We start from the raw sequence: 17,776 nt of genomic DNA, 5'->3' as shown, positions 1-17,776 counted from the left end.
GTGATATGCTAACATCGAGTTCTAGTTTTTTAGGCTTTATAATCTGGGAGATTTGGGAGACTGTCATGGAAAAAAATGGGACAACACCCTTCATAGTAAAGGGACCTCAGGGGCCAGGATGCCAGAAGGACATACACTGGCCCCTTCTAAGCAGGGTGGCCAGGGCCCTGGAGCGTCAAACCCAAGTTTTTATTTCAACAAGAAAGTCGGGCTCTTGCTACAAACCCTGGAAAGTTCCAAAGGAGCTGAAGGCAGTGGCTCTCAGGGGTCGTTCTCCACCTCCTCTAGCACCTCTTCGTCCACTTCCTTATGGTCCTCTGCACTGTTGTGGTGGACCCGCTCCGGTACAGTGCACATGAGAGGGATGCCCAGGCCCTGGTGCACGGCGTCCACAGTCTGCTGGTTCACGTAGTAGGACATGTTGGCAGAGGGCACTCGCTTCCGCATCTCCTCCAGATACTTGTAGGCCTGTGTCGGGACAGCCGTTACCAGGTTAGTTCACAGCGAAAACCCCAGAGCCCACCCCCTTGATCCTGGACTGGGCGCCCACCCCTGAGGCCATGAGAAGGACAGCTTCACAAGAGGGACCTGGGGGCAACTGGCTGTGACCGCCCAGCCTTTCCAAGGGCTGGTGGTGTCCAAAGTTCAGGCTCTGACCGTCCGTGCTGTCGGCTGTGATTAGCACTCACAGTTGAGCAGGTACAGCCAGCTTCCCTGGGAAGTCCTGTGAGCGGCCTGTGTACGAGGACCCAAGTGTTTGGGGGCCATGCTCCCTGTAGATCTGCTTACCTGGACGCACCCAGGGAGACCTAAAGGAAGGATGCATTCACTCTGGAGATTGCCTGTCGGGTAGTAGGGCAGGCGGCAGTATGTAAATGGTCTGTCTTGTTTACTTTGACAGAGCATCATATCTACCCCAGCTAGGTGGGCCTGTGATTGAACTTAATGTGTGCGGGACGCTGGGTGGCTCAGCGGTTGAGCGTCTGCCTTGGGCTCAGGACATGATCCTGGGGTCCCAGGATCCAGTCCTGCATCGGGCTCCCTGTAGGGAGCCTGCTTCTCCCTCTGCCTCTCTCTCTCTGTCTCTCATGAATAGATAAATTAAAAAAAAAAAAAAAAAAAAGAACTTATCTGTATGGTTCCCGATGTGGGACTCGATCCTGGGACTCCAGGATCATGCCCTGGGCCAAAGGCAGGCGCTCAACCACTGAGCTACCCAGGCTTCCCATATCTGTGTGGTTCTTGAACTTAAGGAAGTAAACCATGGTACTGTCAGTGGTTTTCCTGTGGAACTTTCTCTGGTTCTGCCAGTGGGCATAAGTGGGAGAGGCTGGGGTCGGGGGATCCAAGGCAGGATAGCCTGAGCCTCCCACAGAGCACCACACTTACATCTGCCCACACTGCCCACACCTGTCCACACATAACCTATGCCTGCCCACACCTGCTGTGCCATCTCATATCTGCCTACACCTGCCTGCATGTGTCCACACTTGCCTGTGTGTGCGCATACCTGCCCATGCCTGCTATACCTGACCACACCTGCCCATGCCTGCTGTGCTGGCTCACATCTGCCTATACCTGCCCACACCTGTCCACACATGCCAATGCCTGCCTGCACCTGCTGTGCTGCCTTACATCTGCCCACACCTGTCCAAGCCTGACCACACCCACTGTCCCGGCTCACATCTGCCTACCCCTGCCCACACCTGCTGTCTGGCTCACATCTGCCTACACTTACCTGCATGTGTCCACACTTGCCTATACCTGCCCACATGTGTCCATGCCTGCTATACCTGCCCACACCTAAGCATGAGGAGAGGAGCAGGTCTCGTGTGGTTTCTAAGGCTTACTGCCAAAGTACACTTTATATTAGTTCAGATGTGACTAAAATTTCTAGGAGCTCAACTTTTTTTTTTTTTTTTTTTTTTACACAAGGAATGATAAGATTATCATTAAGATCTTAATAATTCTTAAGGATGATAAAATTTCCAGAGCAGTTTTATTTTGGGCAAACAGAACTAAGATATGAAAAGTAAGAGATAAAGATGAACACAGAAAAGCTATGGTTGTTGGAAGGACGGAGGACGGGCAGAGTGCAAGCCCCCAGGTGCTCTCAAGCGGGGGAGAAGGGACACCCACACAGGAAGAGACTAGCTGCTGTGAGCCAGGTGCTGTGCCCAGGACATAGGAAAGTGGATCACAGCCAAGGCTTGGAGCTGCGGGGAGCAAGCGGAATTCAGGGCTGGGGATGGAGAAGCAAGGAGCTGCCAGAGACCATGGCGCTGTACCATGGCATGGGGCGTATCCCCCCCGCCCATGTGCAGAGCTGGTTTCACAATGGGCAAGGCAGCAGTTTCCAGAAGGAAGGCGTGGTCATCAGACACAGATGAAGGGTGATGAACACAGAAGTGCTCCTGGCTGTCCTGGCTGCTGAGGACACCCACTGTCTAGGGTCAGGGCATCAGGGCTGGGCTCTGGCATGGTGGCAGTGGCTAGGTGAATGCGAGGGGGCAGTGGGAGATGTGGAGCAGGAACAGGCACCTTCTTTCCCCATCAGAGGACACTTAGGTGTGCCTACCTCCTCTCCACTCACAAATCTGTTTCTTTCTTTTAGGTTAAGATTGCTAAGTTCTATAGGATCCAAACAAGACAGCAAGGAATCTGGCAAAATTAAGAGTGATGGGGGCTGACTTCAAGTCCCACCCAAGCTAATGTACTGAGCAGCGAGTCCTGCCATTGGCTGCCACGGGGGAGAGCTAGGTCTCTAAGTTGAGTGGAGGGGAAGGAAGGAAGGAAGGAAGGAAGGAAGGAAGGAAGAAACGAATGAACGAACGAACGAACGAATATCCTCTTTGCAGGAACATAACAGAATCCAGAGTCTCAACACTGGTTTGTCCACAGTGTCCGGGACATGAAAGAATTGCTGGATGCAAGAAGCAACAGAAAAACCACGACCTACACTCGAAAGACAAGACAAATCATAGAGACTAACTGGACATGATCCAGAGCCTACTAGAAGGGCAAGTTTTAATGCCTGGTGAAAAGTAGGGACAGGAGCAGCATCAGAGTGGATACTGTCCAAGACTCGTGAACTTGAAGTAAAAGCAAGGGCCAAATATGAAAATCAGAAAAAATTCTGGAAAATGAAAAGAGAGAGAAGAGAATCATTTGAGCCAAGACACAATCTACACAGATAATTGGAGTTCCATAGGGAGAGGACACAGAGATAGAAGAGGACTTCCCACAGATGGGCAGAAAACACTGGCAGGGCATCTGCCAGTCACGGAAAAGTACCTGGAATTCACAAGGGCCACAAGCAACGGAAGAAGACAAACCCTGCACAAAACAATGGGGGATGATTTGGACACTCAGAGGAGGAGATAAGCCTATGACAAGGGGCTCAACGCTGCTAGTCCCTGAGAGGGTACACTCAAGCCACATAGAGACTTCGCTCTGCACCCACTGGGACCGTGGGCATTAAAGGCCCATCATACCAAGTGTGGGCAGAGATGAGGGAGCACACCAGTGCAGAGTGTGAGCTCAACTCGTCCCTTCCACACGGGACACCATCTTTGGAAACGTGACTGAAGTTCAGTTGTGGTTTTACTCAGGCCTGGGTTTGTGGCAGATGTTTTCTCAGAAATGAACAAAGGCAGCCACCACTTCAAGGAAAATAGTAATGGGCCGTGTTTTCACTCAGGATAGAATGGGAGCTTTCACAAGAAGAATTTCAGAAACCTTAGGTATCAGCCACCAAGAGCTGGATATCCTCCCAAAACCTAAAGACTTTTCTGATGAGGTTGATGGTGATACCAGCAAACAGGATTTTTTGATTTCTATAATGAAACATGTTAACATTTGCTAATTTGGTGAAGCCATATTTTCCAGATGAGCAACTTGCTGTTATAAAATGATGTGTGTGTAAAAGATTCAAGATGGACCAGCCAGCTGTAATGTAAGAGTATTACAACAGCATCCTGACTTGGCAGCTGTTAAGAGGCCCCACTGGCTGAGTTTTGGTGTAGGCTCAAAAGTGGCCTGCGACTATCTGAGGGCCCGGCCTCTCTCACCTGCATACTGGTGTGAGGCTAGATTTTCTTCATGTATTTCAGCTAAAAAAATCCATTTGACCAAATTGAGAGCAGAAGCAGAAATGGAGAGTCCCTCCAGCTGTCCTCTAAGACATTACAGAGACCTGGAAACGTGCAAAACAATGCTACTTTTCCTACTTGGTGTCCCAGTGCAAAGGGGTCCTGAGACCAAAATGTTTGGGCACCGCTGTGCTGAAATGAATCATCAAAATCCTTCTACAGGGACAACCTGGGTGGCTCAACGGTTTAGCTCCACCTTCAGTCCAGGGCGTGATCCTGGAGCCCTGGGATCGAGTCCCATGTCGGGCTCCCTGCATGGAGCCTGCTTCTCTCTCTGCCTGTGACTCTGCCTCTCTCTCTGTGTGTGTGTATCTCTCATGAATAAATAAATAAATAAAAATCTTTAAAAAAAAAAAAAAGAAAGAAAGAAAGAAAAAAGAAATCCTTCTACAAAGAAACCTCCAGGCCCAGGTCAGCTCACTCATGCATTCTATCAAAACTGAAGAAAGAAATAAGAACAATCTTAGGTAAACTCTTTCAGAGAATACAGGAGGCAGGCACGCTCCCGAGCACACACCATAAGGCTACAATAACCTTGACACCAACAACAAAGGAGACTCTACAAGAGAGAAACTAGAGGAAAGTCTGTCAGTTTCAGAAAATGTGAAACACACTAGCCGTATGACCCCGCCGTCCCAGCCCTGGGTGTCCAACCAAGTGTTAGTGAACTAAGGGGGAAGGCAAGATGGCTGCAACTCAAATATCGCTCAGAAAAAATACCCATTTTATATATAAAATAGAAATATGAAAGCATACATATAGAATAAGTGTGGCAAAATGTTAAAAAAGTGCCGAATCTAGTAAAGGGTGTATCTGGGTTCTATTATTCTTGAAACTTCTCAGTTTGAAATGATTTCAAAGCCCAACAGGAACAGGAGAAGCACCTCCTCACCAAGAGCTCCCAGCTCCCTTGGGCTCAGAGAGTGGGGACGGCCGTGGGTGCAGCCTTCCCACAGTCACCCTGGAGCACCCTGAAGCCCTCAGGCAGCCAGAGGCTGCAGCCTCACCACGTGGAACTCCTCCCCCTGCAGGTAGTGCTGCACCAGGAAGCCATAGACATCCCCCACGCGGATGGTGCCTTCCAGCTCCGGCTCCTCCAGGAGCAGCTCACACTGCTTCACCGCCTCCTTGGGGTCCTCGGGGTACATCCTGTCGAGAACAGAGTCAGTGAAGCCCAAACCCAGAACACCGCTGTGCGTCAAGGCTCAGAGAGGCCTTGTGGCCCAAATGAGCAGCTCTGGGGTTGGCGGGACCAAACTTTTGTAAAGTCAATTCCCGAGAATGCAATGAATTCATTAATGAGTTCATTCATAAACTCACTGATAAAAACTTACTAATAAATCATAGTCCTCGTACCGCGCTAGACTCAGCTCGTCACCCGAGGCCCCGCCTGGTTACCAGTCTGGTGGGGGACACTGTGAGGCAGGGGGGACACGGGGCACCCTGCCCGAGGTAGTCAGGCACAGGGTGAGCAGTCCTTGCCGCCCATCGGCCCTCTCCCCGCCAGCCCTCCTGCAGCCCAGCTCAGCAGATATTCCAGGACTTAAACCTCCAAGCAGGGAGCCCCACTTTATACAACAGAGTTCAATATAGTTTTGGATCTTTTCTTCCAAAAGCTTGTTCCCAGATAAGGAAAATGCTTTCATTGGTTTAGGCAGAGGCTGAGCTCTGCTGCCCACACAGCGGGCTATTGGAAAAGCTGAATGAGTTGCCAATAGATAAAAACTGGCCTCATGTCCAAATTTAGATGCATGGTCTTTCCTGAAATAGCAACACCGTGCTGCCCCCAGCCTCCTCCGTCCTGTGGTCCCAGGTGGCATAGTGGCCCACCTGCTTGAAACCACTGAGTTGGAGGCCCGCTCACACCTGAGCAGGTCCCGGGCTCCTCTCAGACATCCACTCTCTTGACCTGCATCTGCCTCACTGCTCCCACCCCAGACTTCGCTTTCTGGAACAGTCTTCCTGGCAGTGTGCCCAGGTTTGGGGGATTCCCCAGGAGGAGCTCAGCACAAAGGAGGCAACATCATGTCCGTGTGTCCTACTTAGGGTCCACGGGACTCCTCTGCGGAAACACTCACTAGAAGTGAAACCGGTCTGGTCCCTGGCAGACAGAGGGGTCTGGGGGCTCCACGGGGCCCGAGGTGTAGCCCACTCTGTATCCCCGCTTCCTCGCTCTGCTGTGAACACACCTTCGGGCCTGGATGAACCTCTTCACCAGCGTCATCTTGCTCTGCAGCTGGGCCAGCTTGGTCTCCTGATCCAGGGGGCTCTGAGCCTTGGCCTTGGAGAGGCACTTGTGGGCCTCGGTCAGCGCCCCGTGGGCTTTGTCGTAGTTCTGGTACTCATCAATCTCCACCTACATGGAGAAGGCCGGTCAGGGCCCACAGGGCTCCACAACTCTCCCGGGGGTCCTGGCTCTGGGAGGAGGCTCTGTACCTGGGCACAGGCATCGTAGAAGCCGGCCAGAAGGTCTAGGGCACGCCCCTTGGTGTAGAAGCTGATGATGTTCTTCATGATCTCCGGCTCCTTCCGCCAGTCCAGGGACTGCAGGTAGTTGGCAGCCATGATGTAGATTTCCTTTTGCCTCGAGACGCCTGCAAAGAACACGATTTTCTCCGTGTCCCCAGACTTCAGCAGTGCTCTCATGGCCTAGACGAGGAAGAGGAAGACAGGGCTGGGCTCAGAGCCTGTGGTGAAGGTCCGCCAGCCCTCCCCCAAGGATCACACAGGATTTTACAAGAGGGAGCTCAGGGCTCCTCCGTGCGCTGTGTCCTGGGAAGCCCTGGCTGGGGAAACTCATGCCCAAGGGCTGCACTCAGGGCAGATGGAAACCCAACCGTGGGGACACTGCTCCCAACTGGTGGTGGAAGCCACACGCTGGTTGACGTGACGGGCCGCCTGGGCCAGCGCTCACCTTCAGCTTGTTCCCCGCCTGCGTGTACTTCTTGGTTGCCAGGTGGTAGTTGCCCTGGCGCATGCAGCAGTTCGCGATCTGCTCCAGCAGCTGGCGTCGGGACTCTTCAGACAGGTCCTTGGAGTCCTTGGACACGGTCATCTTTTCGGCCATCTCCTCGGTGATGGTCATGTTCTGCTCCAGGCAAAGCCGCAGGGCTTCGTGATACTGCAGGGCGCCACAGAAGCCGGCAAGGGGCAGTTACCGCCGGGCGGCAGGGGAGGCCAGGCCCTCAGCCCAGGGGCAGCCCCTGCCTGCGGCCCGCCGTGCACGTGAAAGGGCAAGGATGGGACGTGCTCACCGGGCACAGGCTGACACTCAGCCATGTGATTCACACTCTTAACACCCTGAGATGCAATGAGGGGAACGTGGAGCTCAAAAGAATACTGTGTTGGTTGTGGGAGGAAAAGAAACTAGAAACCAATTTTCTCCTACACTGCTTTTCTATTTTTAGGCTAAGGGTTTTGATTAATCTTCTTAAAAATGTAAGAGAAATTTTATGCCCTCCACTAAATAACATGTCTCAGACAAAAAAAAAAAAAAAAAAAACAAACATATATCCTGGAGGCAATCCCATCTCCGTATGTAAGAGGCTGCTTGGTGCTCCGCCACAGCGAGAGCAGGGACGTCCCCAGTGGTCCTGCCTGCAGCAGAGAGCTGGTCCAGCCATCGAGTGTGTGCCACCCCACGCGTGCAAATGTGCAGAAGACGGATCCCAAGGATGGGACGCGCCAGGTGGAGGGATGTGTAAGTTCTATGGAGACAGGCACTGCCTGTAGAGTCTGCTCCCACGACAGGCTGGCAGGTCTGCCAAGCTTTTCACCTTTACTGTCCTAATTTAGGGCAAATGGGACCTCTGTGAGTTTTGATCTGTAGTTCTCTTACTACGGATGAGGCTAAGTATCTGATGTTCTGGAACCGCCCACATTTTCTTCTTAAAATAAATTGTCCATATTCTTTGTCCTTTTCTTTTGAGTTGTTGGCAAATTTCTTACTGGTTCATAGGAACACCATATATGTTAGGAAAATTAGAATTTGGGACGGAGGTAGGATACCTTTTTCCCCCATTTTATTATTTAACTTTAACCTTTTTAAAATAAAGATTTTATTTATTCATGAGAGACACAGAGAAAGAGGGAGAGAGAGGCAGAGACACAGGCAGAGGGAGAAGCAGGCTCCATGCAGGGAGCCCGATGCGGGACTCGATTCCTGGACTCCAGGATCATGTCCTGAGCCAAAGGCAGGCGCTAAACTGCTGAGCCACCCAGGGATCCCTAACTTTAACTTTTTTATGGTGCTTTTCCTAGGTGCTATTTTCAGATTTACATTTGGCCGGATGGATCAGTCCTTCCCCTGGGGGTTTAGCTTTTGAATCGTATTTAGAAGACACCTTTCCTCTTTTGAGATCGTATAAGACATCCGTGGCTTCTGGTGGAACAGCTGCTGTTTTGCTGACACACTTAAGTCTCAGACCCAGCTGGAATTTACTGGGATGCAGGAGATAAGTGGGGTTTACCTTTGTGTTTTCCCAAGCGGCTGCCCAGTCGCATCAAGTCCATTTACTGGACGGGTCACCCCCTGCCCGTTGCTGCGAAATGCTCCCCTTCACATACTCGACGTGCATGTGTAAGTGGCTCTATGTCTGAATTTTCTAAGATTTTCCCGCTCACCCGTAGGGCTGATCACATACCAATCGTTCTACCTGTCATGTATGTTACAATCTGGAGGCTTAATCATGTCGTTAATCTTCCAGATTCTTCCTGGCTGTGGTGGCTTATCTGGTTTTCACTGCAAAACTATAGAATCCACTTATCTGGTTAGAGAAAGCCCTGTGGTATTTCTCCTGGGGTCAGATTAGGTCTGGGGCTGCCTTAGGGAGGGTAGACACATGTATCTTTCAGGTCTTTCTGGAACACGTGCTCAAGAATTCTGTGTTGCTCAACAGTGAGGCACTAAACTGTAAACATAATTCTGGCTTCAGGAGAAAGACCTTACAATTTTGACAGGCTAGTTTTGCATGATTAACAATCTCCTATGTCTTCCCTCAGTGCCTATCAGGAGAATCTATCTACTTAAACAATGTCAGGGCCGCACATGAGGACAGCCTCTTTCGAATGCTAGAAGAAAGTGCCGGTGAGGATGTGGTGGCATCAGGGGGTGCAGCTAGGGTCGGGATATATGCCGGGGCAGCTGGGTGGAAGGACGTCTGGGGGTCCCTCGAACAACTAGAACCGAGTTACCAGACGATGTGGCAATTCTGGTTCTGGGTAAACACCCGGAAGAATGGAAAACAGCGTTCTGAAGAGAGATGTGTACTCTTGTGTTCACAGAAGCGTGGTTCACAGGAGTCAAGAGGTGGAGGCTGCCCACGGCCGTGGAAGGACATCCTGACACCTGCTACCACATGGATGAACCCTGACAACAGGACGTTCAGGGAAACAAGAGGGACCCAGAAGGACAAATCCTGTATGACTCCACTTATATACAGTCCTTGGAGTCATCCAATTCATAGACACAGAAGGCAGGTGGAGGGTGCCAGGGGCTGGGGAGCTGGTTGACAGGGACAGTGCTTGTGGTACAAGATGAAAGGAGGTGCCTAGAGATGGCTCTCACCACAGCGTGAACGTACTTGACAACACTGAGCTGCATTCTCACATTTCAGAGTGTGTACTTTACCACATATACAGAAAAGGTGAGTTTGCCTCCCTGGTCATGGTGTGAAGACACTCATGAAATGGGCAGTGACCGCACACCTGGACTGGCCATATAAGGCAAGCCTGTCCCTAGCGCTCCTTCACCAGGGCAGGTGGGAGCCACAGGCTTCTCGTGAAGTTGCAACCATGAGAGATGGTGAAGCCACATATACTGTCTTTGGAAAAGGTGGCCCCCTGGCTTCGGGGCCCGAGTGGGTGCCAAGCGGGTGCTGCCAACCATACCTTCTTTGCAGCCAGCAGCAGCTCCACCGCCTTCTTGTACTGGCTGTGCTCGATGAAGAAATCCGAACAGCGGGCCAGGAGGGCGGGGTCCGACCTCTCATCCAGGTCCTCTGCTATGAGCTGCAGAGCCACGAACTGCTGGGTGGCGAAGGCCAGCTCCAGGGCCTTGGAGAAGTGGCCGGCCTGAGGACGGCGGGTACTCTGAGCAGCTGCCCGAGCCCCAGGTCCCGCGAAGACCCGAGTGGCCCCCGGCTCACCTTGTGGTACAGCATGACTGCCCTGTCCATGTGCTCCCCCTTGTCTTCGTAGTAGAGCGCCGCCTCGGTCATATCCTCGGGGGAGCTCAGCAGAGCCAGGTTCATGAGCTGGTCATCCAGGCCATTCTCCTGTGGGGGACGGGATGCCCAGGGCTTCCTGTGCAGGTCTGCTTTGGGTGCCCTGGGGGAGCCCACTGCCTCCACCCTGGCATACCGCTGGTCCATGTGACTAAGGTTTCTTTCTTTCTTTCTCTTTTTTAAAGATTTTATTTACTTGAGAGTGAGTGAGAAGTGGGGAGGTGCAGCGGGAGAGGGAGAAGCAGGCTCCCCACTGAGCAGGGAGCCTGATGTGGGGCTCGACCCTGGGGTCATGAGGTGAGCCAAAGGCAGATGCTTCACCCACTGGGCCATTCACATGCCCCCATGACTATGGTTTCTAACCACTATCAGAATGTCTCACGTGGTCTGTGTACCAGAATTTTGGGGAGCTTCCTTCTTATTGTGTTAGCGGAACATTGCAGGAAGTGTGTGACATGAGGGCTTTCCAAGCTCTGGGTTGGAACACTTTGACGTATGCAGAAGGTCCTTCCTGCTCTTTACAGGCCATGAGAAAGGAGCCACTCTGAGTGCCGGCTGGAGAGCCGTGGCGGCTACAGGGCTTCTCAGGGAGAACTCTGCTCTTCGGCAAACACCCAGGGGGACTGAGACCAGTGGGAGGAGGGGCATGGTGGAAACAGGCCCTCAGCGGTCGGGGGGGACATGGCGCTCACCATATAGTTCTCTTCTTCTATTTGAAATGCTCTTGTCAGAATGTGGACAACATTCTGACAACAGCAGGGGTCCCTTTCCCCACCTGCCCCGCATTAACCAGCAGAGGCTGCACGCCGCCGCCCCGCCTACCTTGCACAGGCGGATGGCATTGTTGAAGGCTTGCGCCCGCGTGTAGAAGTGCACGGCCTGCCTCACCTCCTCCTGGCTCTCGTACTGACGGGCCAGGTGATAGGACGCGGCCCAGTTTCCGCTCTCGTTGGCTATCTCAGCAGCCTAGAAAGACAGCAGGGAGCCCTGGGGCTGTGTCTCCGCCTCCCCACACCCAGTGGGGCCCCGGGATATTCCTACCTTCTGAATGTTGCCCTGGAAGCAGTAGATGCGGACCAGGGAGAAGTAGTCCTGTGCCAGCTCGTAGTAGTGCAGCGCAGCATCCATCTCAGCCTGGCTCTCCAGGTACTGGGCCCACCACCTCCACAGGGTCCTGGGAGGAGCCCGCACGCCCCACTCAGGCCCTGTGCCCCCTGGAAAGGAGCCCTGGGTCCCCAGCACCACCCTCATAGTGCCTTCATGAGGCCAGCTGCCAGGAGAGAGTGTGCTAGCTGGATAACAGGGCCAGGAGCGAGGTCCTGGGGTCTACAGGAAAGGCCCCACCCCAGCAGGCTGGGGACCAGCTCCAAGGGAGATCCGTGCCTCACCTGCTCCCATGGAAGCAACAGAAGGAGGCCCCTGGGCACCACAGCAAACCCACCGTCCATCCACTGGCCATCTGAGGTCCGGTGGTGACACTCACTTGTCCTTCATCTTATTGATATAGAGCTCCAGAGACTGCAGGTCCTCCGAGAGCATCCTGGGGACTTCGAAGCGGTGGGTGTCGGACTTCTCATAGCTGCAAGAGGAAAGAAACTGCTGCTCCTCCCTATGCTCTCAGCACTTGTGGCAGTGCCCAGCTATTCATGGCACTGAGGTGGCACACCAGCTTCCCCAGAGAGCTGCAACCTGGAAATGGCTGGGAGGGGGGCTGTGTCTGACGTTCTCCTGAGGAGACTGGGCTCAAGGCCACCTGCAGGCCCGGAAGGCCGCCACCTGTCCTGAGCCCGTGCCCTAGTCCAAAAGGGGCTCCACACTTACTAGCTGAGGGCCAGGCCGCGGTCGGCGCTCGCCTCCAGGTGCCGGGCGTAGTTGTAGTAGGTGGTGCGCAGATGAATGCGATCATGGAGCTCTGCGACTTCCACGGCCTTCTGCCACTGGTCAGAGGCCTGGTACAGCTTGTTCAGGAGATCGTAGCGCTCGCACTTCCTGTACAGCTGCTCGGCGTCCTCCTGGAGACGGGAGAGCCCGCATCAGCACTTGCGCTCCAGGAGAGCTGCCCGTGCTCCTCGGTGAGCAGGGACGCCACACGCCAACGTGGCACTGTCCCACAGTGAAAAGGCAACACTGATGTGTCAGCCAGGAAGGCTGGGGGGCCACCCCTCCATGCTGGCAAGGAGACCCCCCTGCTGCAGGGCCTGGTGCGCAGGAGCTGACATGGGTGGGTGCCTGCCTGTCCCCTTTCTTACAGGGGGTCTGCCCCCATCCCACCCACTCCCTGGGTGCACGAGTCAGGAGCTCCATGCATGTGCAAGAGACGGGGAGGACTCGGGTAGAGGAGAGAGGGCCCCCTGGCGCTGCAGTGGGCTTGCTCTGCCTTTTGGCTCAAGCTAGCTTGAGGGGGGTTTCTCTTCTCTGCTACCGAATGGCCCAGACAAGCACTGGCCGGGAAGCCCTTCCCTCTGCTGTCTGCCGGCCTGCCCACTCCAGGGCGGCACCCGACTCACCAGCATGCCCAGCTGAATGGCCAGCATGGCCACTCTGGCCTCCAACTCCGGCTCTTGCTCGGCCTCCCGCAGCGCTCGGGCTCCACGCGCATGGCCCATGTTTCCCAGGCACACCTTGGCAACATCCAGCCGCTGGGTCTTCACGCACATGCGCGCCATGTTCTCCCAGACAGCCTCACTGTGTCAGGGACACGGCAGCTCTGTGAGCTCACAGCCCTTGCACTCCCGGCTCCCCTGAGACATGTGCCAGATGGGCGTCACTGGCACAGCAACACGGCAAACCAGATTCCCACTCCCCCCTTGGCTGAGGGCCACTGTGGGTCCCCTGCAGCTGATGGGGATGGACCCTCTCAGACAGGCCACCCACATACCACTTGCCTCCCTGCTTTGATGGCTGTCTGGCTGGCAAATGCTCCTCTGCACCACACCTGCCTGGACCCTCTGCTGGACCCTCCGGCAGGGGACCCACAGGGAGAAGGGGCGTAGGGCCTTCACACCCCAGCAGAGCCCCAGCCCCGATGCCCCTGAGGACCCGCACAGGATGCCTGGTATGGGGTCTGTTGGTGTGCCCCTGACCTGGGCTGAACAGAGGTGGGGGTCCTGGGGATGATCCCGCACATGCCCAGAACTCCATCCTTGTTCTTGTGCTCACGGGCTGCCGCAGGGCTCCACGCAGCCCCACTGGGGAGGTTTGGACACACAGGTCCGTCCCCCCGGTATTAGCCTTCTAGCAAGTTGCCTGCTGCCAACATGGATGGGGGGGCTCGTGACCTCCCTGAAGGTCGCAGTCTCCTGTGAGTCTCAAAACCTTTGCTGCAGAGCTGCTACCCCTTGGGAAACCACGCTCCACAAAATTCAGGGGTCCTGGGGTTGCAGACCCTGTGCTCAGACCCGATGCTCTCTAAATATAACAGTGTGGACTCTGCACAATGCAGTCAAGACAACAGGCGGCTGGGTCTGATGCTCCCTGGGCTCCAGCAGCCTTGACGAGCCTGACGGCCAAAGAAGGGCCAGGACAGGCTTTGGGGCAGGACAGACCTCCTCTCAGATTTCCTGACACATGGGAGCCAGGTGAAGACAGCCCCAGGAGTCGGCCCGGAGCACTCGCAGGCGTGCCTATGGTCCAAGTGCGCATCTAGGCACCCTTCCTCGCGAGCGCACGTACACGGTGGTAGGTTCCTTTGGGTCCTGCTAGAACTTTAATTCACTGCTTACAGGAGGGATGGCAGGAAAGTGCGGGGGAGACCGGTGGGCTTTGGCAAAGACAGTCGGTGAGGGGACCCCGTGCACCGTTGGGTGGCAATGCCCCTGGTGACCTAGCACAGGGCCCCCCTCAGCCCCGTGGGCACTTTACCCGGTACCAGCCTCCTTCCCTGGCACTCGCTCGGGAATTCAGGCAGCGGCAGCGGCTGAGAGCAGAAGCCCCATGAAACCTGTGTGGCTGGCTTTGCCCTCGTCGGCCAAGGCTTTGGGCAAGAATCACCTTCTCTGCCCTCAATTCCCTCCCCAGCAGCAAGCTTCTGGTGGGGGAAGTGGGGGCAGCAGGGTGCCCTGGTCACAGTTGGACTCAGGAGGTGGCTCTTCGCTCACAGAACAGATGTACAGCTGCCAGTCCCCTGGCGGGCGGGCGGGCAAGTGCTGCGGAGCAGGCGCTGCCGGGACAAGCCCCTCCCTTCTCCCTTTCCAGATGGTTCTGCCTGGGAACCGTAAGATGCCCCCTGCCCCAGTATCCACGTGGGGGCATGGACGAGGCCTCCACACCCTCTCCCCACCCTCTGCACAGTCCAGAAAACAGACGGCTGATATCTGCATGCGTTTCAAGTGGAAAACTGGAATAAGCAGAGAAACTCAGCAGCCCATCCCAGAGCCTTCCCTGACTCAGTTTCCCTGTGTGTCCCTGGGCCTGCGGTGTGCAGGAGTGGCCCGGCTGCTCCCGTGCCACCCTCCGAGCTGAACCACCAGTGGCCATCCCCTCCCCGGGGTGGGGGGTTGGGGGGAGCCTGCCCTGAAGCGGTAGCCAGAGACCCAGGGCCGGGGAAGGGCCCCCGCCACCCGCCGCTGCAGGATGGGGTTTTGAACAGCTGCCACCCCCACAGCTCCAGCCCTTCCTGTCGTCCTGCCGGCGACGATCTCACATCTGCACTTCATCAACGTGAGAGCTGCAGATGCCAGAGCACGCAGGCTGCCGAGGGGCCCGGCCTGAAGACGGCCCCCTTTCTGGAAAGCTCTGACTTGAGAGCTGCCAGAACCAGCCCTGGAGGCCCCTCATCTCAGGCCTGCAGGGTCACGGCTTCCCCGTCCACCGAGCAGCCAGAGTGTCTCTGCCCCGAGACAAAGCTCCTGCCCGCCCCACTGCCTGTGCAGGAACAGGGCAGGCGCCCTGGTGCTGCAGCTGCACTGTGCCCGCCCGGTGCCCCACATGCACAACTCGGGAGGACGGGGAGGACCCTCAGGAGGTTTGGTGTCCTGGTGGGCCCCATGGTCACATATGAGTGAAAGCCCACATGGGGTCACCTCTCTCCTCTGTAGGCAGGGCCTCCCGGCCTCACCTGGCAAGGGAGCTAGATGGAGTTGATCCAGCAGGCACCAAAGACCCCCCCAAAGATAAGTGATTTAAATAAATTATGGTGGTGGCGTTGGGAGAGCCTCCTTGCAGAGGTGACCCGCTGCACCCTGTGCTTAGGGACTCAGTGGTCCTAGTCTTCTGGGGAGAAGGGGGCCATGTGCAGAGGGCTATGGGTGTCCCCCTGGAGCCCTCAGGACACTGGAGCAGAGACAGGAGAGCGGAACACAGGCTAAGGAGAGGACGCGGGGGCAAGAACTCAGCTGACGCATCTGCTACAAATTTGGCTGGGAAAAATGCTGAAATAGGCCAGATCCCTCCAGGACTGGAAGGGAAGATGATTCTCCAAAGACCCCCTGCCTTTCGGGGACACCGGCTTGGTGGGGCAGGGAGCCACACCTTGCCTGCTGCAATTGCAGAGCCCCCTACAAACAAGTGATCCAAAGTAATGGAGGGGGGATCCCTGGGTGGCGCAGTGGTTTAGTGCCTGCTTTTGGCCCAGGGCGCGATCCTGGAGATCCGGGATCGAATCCCACGTCGGGCTCCCGGTGCATGGAGCCTGCTTCTCCCTCTGCCTGTGTCTCTGCCTCTCTCTCTCTCTCTCTCTGTGTGACTATCATAAATAAATAAAAATTAAAAAAAGTAATGGAGGGCCATGAATATTCTTGCTGTTCTGATTTTGTAACAATCAGGGCAGGTAAACATTCACTAAATTAAGACCACGTATGTGGGACACCTGGGTGGCTCAGCAGTTGAGCACCTGCCTTTGGTCCAGGGATCGAGTCCCGCATCGGGCTCTGCGCAGGGAGCCTACTTCTGCCTCTGCCTGTGTCTCTGCCTCTCTCATGAATAAATAAAATCTTAAAAAAAAGAAAAGAACACTTATGTGTCCACACACCTAGTTCTTTCCCTGCATCTGGTTTTATCAACACTGGTGATAGATGAAGTCTGATTTATATGATGCATTTTTTTTTAAGGTTTTATTTACTTGAGAGAGAGAGTGCACGAGAGAGCGTAAGCATGCATGCGCAGGGGCTGGGGTGGGTGGAGGAAGATGGAAGATTCTCAAGCCAACTCTGGGCTGAACACAGAGCCTGATGTGGGGCTCGATTCCACGACCCTAAGATCATGGCCTGAGCTGAAACCAAGAGCTAGACACTCAACCCACTGAGCCACCCAGGCGCCCCTCTGATGCATCTTACGAGGAAGATGTCTGTGACTCTAGATATCATTCTTGAGAAATGACACTAGAGCAGGCGTCATTAACCTGAGATAACTTGTTAATCTGATTACTAGTTGTCATTAAATGTATTGCAAAAGTTAAAAAAAAAAAAGTTAAAAGCCCCAAACGAAAAACCCACAAAGTAAAGAGGCTCTAGGGCGCAGGGCTCAGTGTCAAAGTCACGAGACCTCTCTGGAGTTCCAGAAGCGGGGGGGTGAGTGGGGTACAGGCAGGCAGGCCAGCTGAGGGGACCAGGCCGGTTGCACAGCTGGGCTTATCTCACCACCTCTGTGACCTGGGCAGGTGCACAGCCTCCCCATACCCCAGCCTCCTCCCCTGAGACGGGGGCGCCCGGTGATGAGCAGCCAGCTCGGGGCCCACGAGGTTTGACTGCACACATCCATGGTGTGTGTGCTGGTAAAGACGTGCACGGCTGCTTGTGGGCCCCGGCTGGGCGTGGGGTCTCAGAGTGGCCTCTCCCCAGTGTATATGTGCTCAAGGGCTGGGGGGATGCAGTCAGCACAAACCACACTCCCTCGGGCCTCAGACCTTGCCAGGGAACCTGTGCCACCATCCAGGACCCCCAGGTGACGCCCTGGCCTGGCAGCTGTGCAGGTGTGGGCCCGATGTGCCACGTCTGGGTTGGAAGCAGGGCCTTCTCCACCGTGCCCAGCCATTTCCTGCACTGTCTGTGCAGCCCTGCGACAAGGGCAGGCCCACGGCACCCATGCACTGGGGGGACAACAGGATGGCTGTGGGTGACCAGCCGCCAGCGCCCTGCCCACCCTGAGCGGCACGCAGCTGTGCCCAGGCCCCGGGGCCATGCCTGCCTCCGCGGCTCCTCTGGTACCCGAGGGCCAGGTTGGTGGGCCCAGGACAGGCAGGTGGGACCATGGTCTGTTCTGGGCTGGCAGCCCTGGCCTTCCCTTTCTGAAAGGAAGGTGGGGAGGGCAGGGGAGGAGGGTCCTGGAGCAGGACTTCAGAAGGCCTCCCTGCTTTCCTATCAGGAAACACATCCTGTTAGTGTCTGGCTGCTGCGGCCCAGCCGCTATTTGTTGCAGTTGGCTACGCCCTCCATCCAGCTCACAAAAAACAGCCTTAAAAACAAC

General features: G+C 55.3%; 1 protein-coding gene and 1 pseudogene across 26 annotated transcripts in view; one reads left to right on the top strand and one right to left on the bottom strand.

Moving 5' to 3' along the window:
• Positions 1 to 22: 22 nt before the first annotated feature.
• Positions 23 to 17,776, bottom strand: part of IFT140 (intraflagellar transport 140) — an 82,965-nt gene continuing 65,211 nt past the window's right edge. For all 26 annotated transcript variants that reach the window (XM_041747596.1, XM_041747599.1, XM_041747575.1 and 23 more), the window contains 12 exons: positions 12,883 to 13,060; positions 12,197 to 12,387; positions 11,859 to 11,954; positions 11,417 to 11,549; positions 11,198 to 11,341; positions 10,298 to 10,426; positions 10,041 to 10,223; positions 7,066 to 7,272; positions 6,588 to 6,800; positions 6,341 to 6,507; positions 5,159 to 5,300; positions 23 to 468 (listed from right to left, as the gene is read on the bottom strand). In XM_041747596.1, coding sequence (XP_041603530.1) covers positions 262 to 468; positions 5,159 to 5,300; positions 6,341 to 6,507; positions 6,588 to 6,800; positions 7,066 to 7,272; positions 10,041 to 10,223; positions 10,298 to 10,426; positions 11,198 to 11,341; positions 11,417 to 11,549; positions 11,859 to 11,954; positions 12,197 to 12,387; positions 12,883 to 13,060 — 1,990 coding nt within the window. In that variant the 3' untranslated portion in view covers positions 23 to 261. The remainder of the gene's footprint in view (positions 469 to 5,158; positions 5,301 to 6,340; positions 6,508 to 6,587; positions 6,801 to 7,065; positions 7,273 to 10,040; positions 10,224 to 10,297; positions 10,427 to 11,197; positions 11,342 to 11,416; positions 11,550 to 11,858; positions 11,955 to 12,196; positions 12,388 to 12,882; positions 13,061 to 17,776) is intronic.
• LOC121488531 lies at positions 16,099 to 16,206 on the top strand (annotated as a pseudogene).

This window comes from Vulpes lagopus, chromosome 3, assembly GCF_018345385.1.
Source record: "Vulpes lagopus strain Blue_001 chromosome 3, ASM1834538v1, whole genome shotgun sequence".
NCBI lineage: Eukaryota > Metazoa > Chordata > Mammalia > Carnivora > Canidae > Vulpes > Vulpes lagopus.
This window is presented reverse-complemented; position numbering and strand designations above follow the sequence as displayed.